At 40.8% G+C, this 9,310-nt stretch overlaps 1 protein-coding gene across 4 annotated transcripts; it reads left to right on the plus strand.

Moving 5' to 3' along the window:
• The first annotated feature begins 9 nt into the window (after window positions 1-9).
• Window positions 10-9,164, plus strand: LOC129429052 (bromo adjacent homology domain-containing 1 protein). 4 transcript variants are annotated; one of them, XM_073856402.1, is made up of 9 exons: window positions 30-144; window positions 629-787; window positions 994-1,509; window positions 2,057-3,652; window positions 3,877-4,226; window positions 4,344-4,503; window positions 4,738-4,817; window positions 5,241-5,332; window positions 5,413-9,164. In XM_073856402.1, exons 4-9 carry the CDS (start codon window positions 2,077-2,079, stop codon window positions 5,597-5,599), a joined length of 2,445 nt encoding a protein of 814 aa, XP_073712503.1. In that variant the 5' UTR covers window positions 30-144; window positions 629-787; window positions 994-1,509; window positions 2,057-2,076; the 3' UTR covers window positions 5,600-9,164. The 4 variants fall into 4 exon arrangements, with proteins under 4 accessions (XP_055041499.2, XP_073712503.1, XP_073712504.1 ...); XM_073856403.1 differs by having other exon boundaries at window positions 1,009-1,509; XM_073856404.1 differs by lacking the exon at window positions 994-1,509.
• The last annotated feature ends 146 nt before the right edge of the window (window positions 9,165-9,310 follow it).

Here is a 9,310-nt window from a genome sequence, read left to right on the forward strand (position 1 = left end):
TTGTTGCTCGCCGATTGGTTGAGCAGGTTGAGCATGCGAGTGTGTGATTGGTTCAGATGAAGCAGGAAGTGAAAAGCAACGGACGCTGAAGGAACAAACACATACGATCTTCGACGCTTCTCTCGGATTGTAAATTTGCTGCAGGTACATCACATTTTAACAAGTAAAACACATGATTATATTGCTTCAGTCTTTCAGACCCTGATGCTTCTATGTTCCGCCTTTTTAAAGCGCGCACGCGTGTGGATGTTCGGGCACGAGCGCAGGGCGATTGAACTGCGTGGTGAAAACTAGATAGCGTAATGTTTGTGTGTTGTTGTTGAGAATAGATGTTATTATTTACTCTGCTGACGTCACGTCACGAGCTATAAACCTTTAATGATGAATGACAGAAAAATGCGACGATCTGTCAAACTAATGAGCGCGTGACGTGTGACTGACACGTGCTATCAGATGCGAGTTATTTATTAACGTTGACATGAATATGTAAGTGTCTGCTGTTACTTTTATAATAAACGTTGACTTTTGTGCAGTTTACTTTAATATTCCTGCAGTGTAACAGATTCATATGATAAAAAATATATTTGATGTCTGAGATAATTGAGTTTGACTCTGTTGATGTTTTAAGATCTAGGAGGATGATTTCTAAAAGGGTGAATACAGGTTAACTGGTTAAGCATTATGTTCGACTAGTTCGACTAGTAGTGGATGACATGGATGTATTTGGATCATATTTAGAAAAAGCAGGAATTACAGTAAAGAAGTCCGCTTAACTTCATCTGTACAGGTACGAGCACTCCCATGATGCACTGCGACTGATCTAATCCACTCAATCAATCAATATATAGTCACTCAAACTATTTATAGATCTGTACATTTTACAGTCTTCTGCAATAAACTTCACATGGATTGTAATTGATATTTACAATGACTGATTATAAGTACACAGTTTATCTTTGTCAAAAATGTTTGTAATGTTGTGGCTGATCTCAGACCTGACTGATTTAGAGAAATCTTTATTGAAGACGAAGTTGAAATTCCTGACAAGAGAAAACCAAATCAAATGTGTTGAAGATGCAGACAGATCCTCTCTAGAGTTTGTAAAGATACAGAACAGATATGTGGAACTGTTGAGATGAGAAACTGGACGTGAGCGCTAACACAGACGGGAGACGATAGAGCCGCTTGTACTTCGTCGGATGGTTTGCATCCTTCAACATCTGCAAAAAGCTGCTGCAGCCGATGTTCTGTCAGGGCGACGAGTGCCCTCTTCTCTGTGGCGGTGTGCTGGGGAGACAGCGTCAGGAAGAGAGACGCTTCACGTCTGGACGAGCTGGTGAGGAAGGCGGGCTCTGTTGTGGGCACAGATCTGGACAGCCTGGCATCTGTGGCAGAGTGATGACAGGTGCCCGCTCCGCGCCCAGTCATGGACAGCATCATCTCCAGGCAGACGAGCGGCTTCAGTGACGGGTTGCTCTCTCTGCCCTGCTCCACAGACAGACTCAGGAGGTCTTTCCTTTCACATGCTGATAAATTTAAGTTTATTATTTTGAAAGCTTTAAGTATCTATATTGCATGCCTTTTATTATATACTTTTTATTATATTAATAGTATTATATAGTATTATGATTGTGGCCTCTGCTGGATTTTGTGAATTTCTCACTGGGATGAATAAAGTATCTATCATCATCATCATCATCATCTTGTGCTTTAAAATGATTCAGATTCATTTTTAAATGAGGTGAGGTGATTTTAAATACATGTCATTTATGTAAGAAACGGCAAGGGGCTTCATGAATATATTTCATTGCTCATTTTTTTAGAGATTGAATTTATTTTGAAGAAGCTTTCTAATAATACTTGTGTGGCGCTAGATGACAGAAAAATGAAATCCGCTGTAGAGAATTACCTGAATATTAAAGTCATGTGGTGTTTTATTTCTCTACATTCACCACTTAAAAGCCCCCAGCGATTTTATTATTGTCAGTAAAACTCCTGAATGTTTCCTCTTCATGAGTTTTGTCATAGTAATGGGTTTTTCTCTTCTCTTCTGTAGGTCTTCTCGGGAAGCATGTGATGACCCACGCTCGGGATAAAGGTTCCCTCGGCCAGTATCGCGGAGAGAGGCGGGACCATGTAGAGGGATGGTCACATGGTGAAACTGTGGGCGCAGCCTGGCCTGCGCGATCATTGCGAGTGGGCAAGGCAAAGAGAAACGTGATGAAAAAAGTCAAAACCAGTGCTCTGGAGCACATGGAGACATGGACACAATATAAAGACAGGAGTCAACGTGTGTCAGAATCTTCCATGAAAATGGTTAAGAAGGACGTTTCCAAGAGCAGCCAATGTAAAACTTTGAGGAAGCAGCGGGCCGAGCGAAAGCGGAAACTTTACCCGTTACGCAGACGGATCGGCGCTGAGGCCGAGGCTTTGAGTTGCCATGTTCTGCTCACACGTCTGGGTGACTTGGAGGAACGCGATAGAAACAAAGTTTTAGAGTGCAGAAGAATTGTGAAAGCTAACAAGAAAACGACAGACAACAGGGGAACACTCGACACCAAAGCGGACAAACCTTTAGCTCAGGAGCCACGAAAACGTCGACTAGCTTCTCTCAACGCTGAGGCTGTCAACAGTCTGCTGTTGGAAAAAACCGAGGGCAAACTCACTAAGAAACGAGTGGATGGTGTCACCGCTCCGGATCAAACAAAAACTCGCCCGAACTTAAAACGGGGCTCTGAGACTTGCGAGAAAGTTAAGGCACAAGAGAAGAATGTGAACGAATCGAGTCTGTTTGCTCCTACACCGAAACGTCTGGCTGGACTCAATGCCGCCGCTCTGATGAAGCTCACCAGCTCGACTACGGGAAATAAGCAGAGATTAAAATCTGACAATAAGGGCGTTTGTGCCTCGGGGACGGATGGTGTGCACGGCAAGACCAAGGCACAAAAGTCTAAGAGACCCAGCTTGAAAAAACATGTAGTGAAAGGAGGCTGTGAGGTTTGCAAAAGCAGAAGCTTCGAGTCGAAACTGAAGTTCGAAGGGTCTCCGGAAAGTCGGCCTTTAACCGAATCGGGGTATCGGTCCCGTAGCATGCTGGGATATCCCCTGAAAGTCATCAAAGAGGAACGGGTGGAAACGGAGCTGAGTCCGTATTATTGCTGTCCTCCTGAAGGTTCGGTGGAGTACTGTCACAGGTTGGCGCTGTTCCTTGGCCAAAAGGCGTACGGCGAGTCCGAGGAGCACCCCGTCACTTCCGTCAAGCGCGAATGTCTGGTTTCTCCCCCCGCGCTGACACATCCGACCCTGACTCTGAGCGCTCATCCGTGTCTGTGTGCGGATCCGTGTTACTCTAGTTACCTCGTCCGTATCGCTCACCCCGGACCGCCGACGGCGAGTTTAAGTGCCCGATCTTTACCTTGCACGCACAGTCCCTTTTGTCCACGTGGAGTTTCTGGAGCAAAGCTGTTGCCTCCCTCTGTGTCACATGCCTCAGGTATCCCACATTCTGCCTTCTGTAATTCAGTAGGGTCGCCATGCTGCCATGAGGCCTGTAGGATGAACAGGTGCACCTTCAGAGCCATTCAACCAATCGCCAGCAGGACGTGCTCGTACTCCAACAGCTGCTCACACTGTAGCCATACGATTAAATCAGGTAAGACGTCATACCATCTGCTTTTTTCATTCCACGCCAGTAATAGCTTTCAATAATACTGAACTGTTCACGTGTAAAATTCTTTGCATCCTGCTCTCCAACTTGCACAAGTCCTGCCTTAAACCATGATGTTCAGTCTGAGTATAATGAAATAATGAAAGTATTTGTTCCTGTTTGAAAGCTTGAATGCAACGTGTTTGATAGAGCCGTGGTTTCTGTTTTAGAAGGTTATTCCTCATCTGAAGAGAAACCGAGTCATGGGTTACTGATGTCTCCAGCCCTGACGCTCTCCAGCGCGTCCAGAGTAAAGTCTTCATCGGCGGGTGCGCCGCGTCTCCTACCCACGCTGTCCGAGCGCAGACATGCTGAAGTCAGGCTGAAAACGGGCAATGAATGTCCTGGAAACGCCAAACCGCCGAATGGGTCGCTCGCCACGGGCCAGACGAGATTATCCAAAAAACAACACTCGACACTCGGTCCGACAGGTGCCAAACAGAAGAAAGCGAATGGTCGGCAGGTCACGAACGGGTGGCGTCCTGTCGGAGTCCCCACAGAAAGAGAGGTCTTCATTGCCGTGAGTTCACAGGAATGAAATGTTTGCCTGCTTTTGATGTGTAGACAGGATCGTTTGCTTTGTAAGTAACTCGTGTTGGATGTTTCTTAACAGAATGTAACGGTGTTGGTTTTGCAGGGTGACGATGAGACGGTATTTCGCCAGTGTTATGAAGGAGTGGAGCGCGATGGGGAAGTGATCCGGGTCAGGGACACTGTGCTGTTGCGATCTGGACCCCGAAAGAAATCCCTGCCGTATGTGGCCAAGATTTCATCTCTATGGGAGGATCCTGAAACAGGTGTCTAACAAAGCTCCTAATTATTGTCTCAAAAACGACAACGTGTGTTTGTTTATTGAGTAGATGTTTCTGTTGATGTCATAAGCCGTGCCTGGACTTGCGTGTTGGGTTTGCGATATTTATTGTCTCGTGTGAGATGATTGTGGCCGTTCAGACTCGACCCTGACGCTATTTCAGATCATGTATGTCCTTTATAAACTGCTGAGTATTGATGGCGTTGATTCATGTACACAGGAGAACTGATGATGAGTCTCTTCTGGTATTATCGACCCGAGCACACTCAAGGTGGCAGAGATCCCAGCATGCACTGTGAGGTAAACTACTGCCAGTGATTTATTAATCATTCAGTTTGATTCTTCAAATGACAAGAATTACATTCAACTTTCAATGTCGGTAACATTTTAAACAACAAAAATGTGGGGGAAACTTTTCAGACAATCATTTAAAGTGTTATTATTTATGGGGTTCCACACTCATAAGACCTTCATTCATCTTCAATGAAGCAAACAAAGATAATTTTGAATGAAATACGAGAGCTTTCTGATCCCACAACCAAGTTCAAGGCTCAGAAAGGCATTATTAAGAAAGTTCATGTGACTCAACCCTTATTTTATATGACATGACACTAATACTTTTTTTGTGTAAAAGAACTCCCCAAAAAGTTTATTCAACAGTTTCTTTATCTCCATGGCCATGTTCACAACTGTTGTGAAATTTCAATCACATTTTTATTTCAGAATGAGATATTTGCCTCTCGACATCAAGACGAGAACAGCGTGGCGTGTATAGAGGACAGATGCTACGTTCTGCCATTAGCACAATACTGCAGGTAAGCACAGAAAGCGGATCTTACAGGAATCAGACAGCATTCAGGCAGGCCCATCCTAATGATAATAATCTGATTTTCAGATTTTGTGCCTTGGTGAAACGCCGATCAGAGGGTGTGTCCGGTGACGTCTCAGTGGTGCCTGACCCCACTGATAGCTTTACCCCACCTCAACGCCTCGTTCCTGATGACGTGGACCCGGATCTGGTGTATCTGTGCCGCCACGTCTACGACTTCAGATACGGACGCATCTTAAAAAACCTGCAGTGAAGTTTGTCTCTGCAGTGGAAATAGATGAACAACGACCCTGTGACAGCACTTGAGACGACATGACAAGACCTGAAGGTTGCCAATGGAAGAACGTCCCCATAAATCCCAGGGGACAAGAATAAGACCAGAGCGTACTGGATGAGCCGTCCATGCCTCTGGTCCGATGAGATGTTGGGGCGACAACGGCTGCGTTTCTTCTTGAAAGAGTCATATGAAGTATAAATATCAGCTAGCTAAAGGTTTGTTCAATTCAGTCACGTACACTGGACTGACACACTGATGAGGGATCTTAAACTCTACCGCACGTTTACCCGAGAGAATAAAACCTGTGGAGTACCAGATCCAGACCAAAGCCAAACGCAAGAAAAACAAGTTTGTTCTTTTTCTGTTCTTGTAAGAAATTTATTCAGACAAAATGTTGAATTTATTTAAGAATTCGTTTAAACTCTAAAGCTAAGAGGCGTGTTGTAGAGGTTAGACGAATGATCGTATTTAACGCTTTGGAAATGAGACCGTAAGTCGAGATCTAGACCAAAACTTTGAGACCAAGACACAGCGGTGAGACCTGGACTGAGGTCACATTAATGTGCTTTTTAATTTTTTCAGCTGTAGGGGCAGAAGTCTTTGGAAGTGAACAGATGATGTCCTAGTTGCACATTTGAAAAGATTTTTATCATTGTACTCGTTCCTCCTGCATCAAGCTGCCCTTAGAGAAAATGCACTATTACATTTCTTGCTTCATTTTTCATCTAGATCACTGCTTCACTTAGACGAGTCGACGGCTTTGAAGTTTTAATATCACTTGCCGTGTGAGAACAACAGATCAAATATTCAAGAGGAATTCCTTTTACATGCTCATTTTAATGTAACATTTGTGACCCTGCCTGTGAAACCCCGATTTAATCATGAGATTTACAGCGTCGTTATGACCATAAAAATGACAAAAAGATGTTAAAAACTAAGCCTTTGATATACAATAGTTAAACTTTTACTTATAATGTGAAGAATACTGAAATGAATGATTTTATTGACACTACACTTTATTATTATTCTGTGTAAAACTACAAAGTTTTCTTGCTAAAACATTGACTTTGATCGTCTCACTTTAGGCACAGAAACACCTGATGATTCTTATATCATTATATCATATCATTTAGGAAGTGAAAACAGACCATTATATTAAATCGCACGAGCGACGGCTGAGTCAGTGCCGGGCAAGGCCTAAATATTGAGGTCGGTTCTTATTTCGGAGCAGATATTTTTCGTGTTATCTCCAAAATTCCAGAAACAGCTGATCTGTTTGGTAGCTGAACGTCTGACAAGATTAGCACCCTATTTTAACTACATTTTAAAGCTGCTTCATGTCGAAAAACATTGTTTTTGGTTGCTGGTGTGTGAAGATCTACAACCCGGTCTAATTGATTTCAATGTTTTTCTGCTTGTAGGACATGAACATCATGTGTTTTACATGACTTTAAGAGTTATTACTACAAATGTGTCATATACCAAATGAAAGCTGATATTTTTCTGTTTTCAGTGATATGTGACACATTGAAAGGCAAATGATGGTTGAATTGTGATGCAGTGTTAAAAATAGGATTGCTTTTAACTTAGAATTTTCTGAAAAACATGATTTTCTGAGGCAGAAATTCTTTGACATGGTCTTACTCAGTCAATATTAAAGATATCAAGGTGATATTGTCACCAAATGTCCTTTAAATGATATTGAATAGTTTTATGTAAATAAATGTAAATGACCGAAAAATGACTTTAGCCGGGTTTTCACAGGTGGGGTCAAATTTAGTTTAGAGTTGAAATAGATGAACAACCAACAACTTTTAAACTTCTGCAGAATTATATAACATGGATACATTTTGTGCATTTGCTAGATTTCCTCTAATAAATTACAGTTATTGAAGTGAATTGCACATTCCTATAGACTTTGAAGTAAATTTCCCTTTTTAATTTTACGATAACTGTGTGCAATTCATACGAGCGTCATCATCAGGTAAAAGCTTCAGACATGGATTTGTATGTTTCTCCACGTTTGTCATTACGATCATTTACAAGATGCTGATGTTGAGTTTAAATGTTCGATTTGTCGGTCGCTGTTTTCAGGGTCTGTTTATAAAGCTAATGGTGTGGCTTAAATCATTTTTTAGTACTTAAATAAGCAGATATACAGTAGAGGAAAAACCTTTAAACAAATTGGGGTTTTGTAATTGTTGCCAAGCTCTGGCCTTCTAGTTTTCATTTCTTCTGCATAGAAAAATATTTTATCATCTCTGTTTGTAAAGTTGAGAAATGCAGTTCTATATTTTTAGGAGTATTTTTTGAGACCAGACGCTGTTTAACGTGATCTTATTTCAGTTTGGATTGTTTATATTTTATGATCTCAGAGTTTTTGAGGCTTTGAGTTTGTAAGTAAATGTCTCTATAAAGGGGAGGAAACACAAATGCCATCTTTTAATCGAGCTTCTAAAGTCTTGCACAGTGCATTTTTAATCTTTTTGAGATTTCTTATTGTATTTAAAGAAATTATTTAAAATGGAGTATAAAAGTATATAAATATATATATATATATTTCAAGTCCTCTTAGTTAAAATGTTTTGAAGTGCTGTGCAATGTTGTGGTACATAAATGCAATTAGTTTTTTAATAGATTATTATCAAATGATAACGTTTTAATGAAGTCTTCAGAAATATCTGTTACAAATTTCAATTGGGTTCAAATGTCCTGAGACTCAGACCAAAGGTCAAAACTAACATTTTTGAAAAGATAATTTGATCTTGCATATATCAAACAAAACTCAGAGCCTATAGACGGTCAATAGGATTTTAAGGAAATGTTGAATACCTTCATGTATTTCAGTCTCTTTCAGATATGATGAAGACATGTATAGAGATGTTTGACACTGCTTATACAGGGACTCTCTCTTTGTTGCTCGCTCACTTGCTGTCTCTCTCTCTCTCTTTCTCTCTCTCTCTTTGTTTTTTGCAATTATTTTGATTTTTTTTCCAGAATGCCACTCTGTTTTTTACACTTAAATTTTTCAGATTTTTCACACTTTTTGTGTGGTGTCTATTATCAACACAGTGACTTTATATGGAGTTTCATAAGCTTTATGTTCGTTGGTTAAATTCCAGATCATTCCAATGAGAGACAAAGTTAGTTCTGATCTAGACTTAGACCTGACTAGATCTGACTAGTCTTCAGCTCAGATCTCAAGACATCTTAAGGCAGAATTGTGTCACAAGACTGAGTAAAGATGTGTTTCTTTCGAAGGGCTTTTATTCTCCCGCTGATCTTTAGGACTGTGAGAATATTTTTCATGCATTGATGTCATGAATTTGTCTCGGTTCTGGTCGACACAATGCACTTTTTTAATCCAGTGCATCTATTTTAATAGATTGATGAGATTATAGAGAGAATATATGTAAAGAGGATAAACGGTTTATCAAGTAATGTGCATTTTTTTTGGTCCCATTTTTCTTTTTCAAGACATGAAACCCTGCTGATTATTGTTCAATAAAAGAGTATTTATAAAGTCTTTGGTGAAAACAGACTTTTGTGTTTGTTGTCTTTTTATCTAGATATAGCATTATGATTTTATTACGAGTATCATGGCAAAATGTGATGCGGAGGGAACTGAACCATCTTAACGTCAATCACAATTTCCATATGGTACTGTATAGTTTTAAAATCATGTTG

Source organism: Misgurnus anguillicaudatus, chromosome 18 (assembly GCF_027580225.2).
Source record: "Misgurnus anguillicaudatus chromosome 18, ASM2758022v2, whole genome shotgun sequence".
Lineage (NCBI taxonomy): Eukaryota > Metazoa > Chordata > Actinopteri > Cypriniformes > Cobitidae > Misgurnus > Misgurnus anguillicaudatus.

Coding starts and splice junctions, on each gene's coding strand:
- LOC129429052 (XM_055185524.2), top strand. CDS start 2,077: ATGACCCACGCTCGGGATAAAGGTTCCCTCGGCCAGTATCGCGGAGAG. Junction 4,504..4,737: donor ATGGGAGGATCCTGAAACAG/GTGTCTAACAAA, acceptor TCATGTACACAG/GAGAACTGATGATGAGTCTC. Junction 4,818..5,240: donor ATCCCAGCATGCACTGTGAG/GTAAACTACTGC, acceptor TTTTTATTTCAG/AATGAGATATTTGCCTCTCG.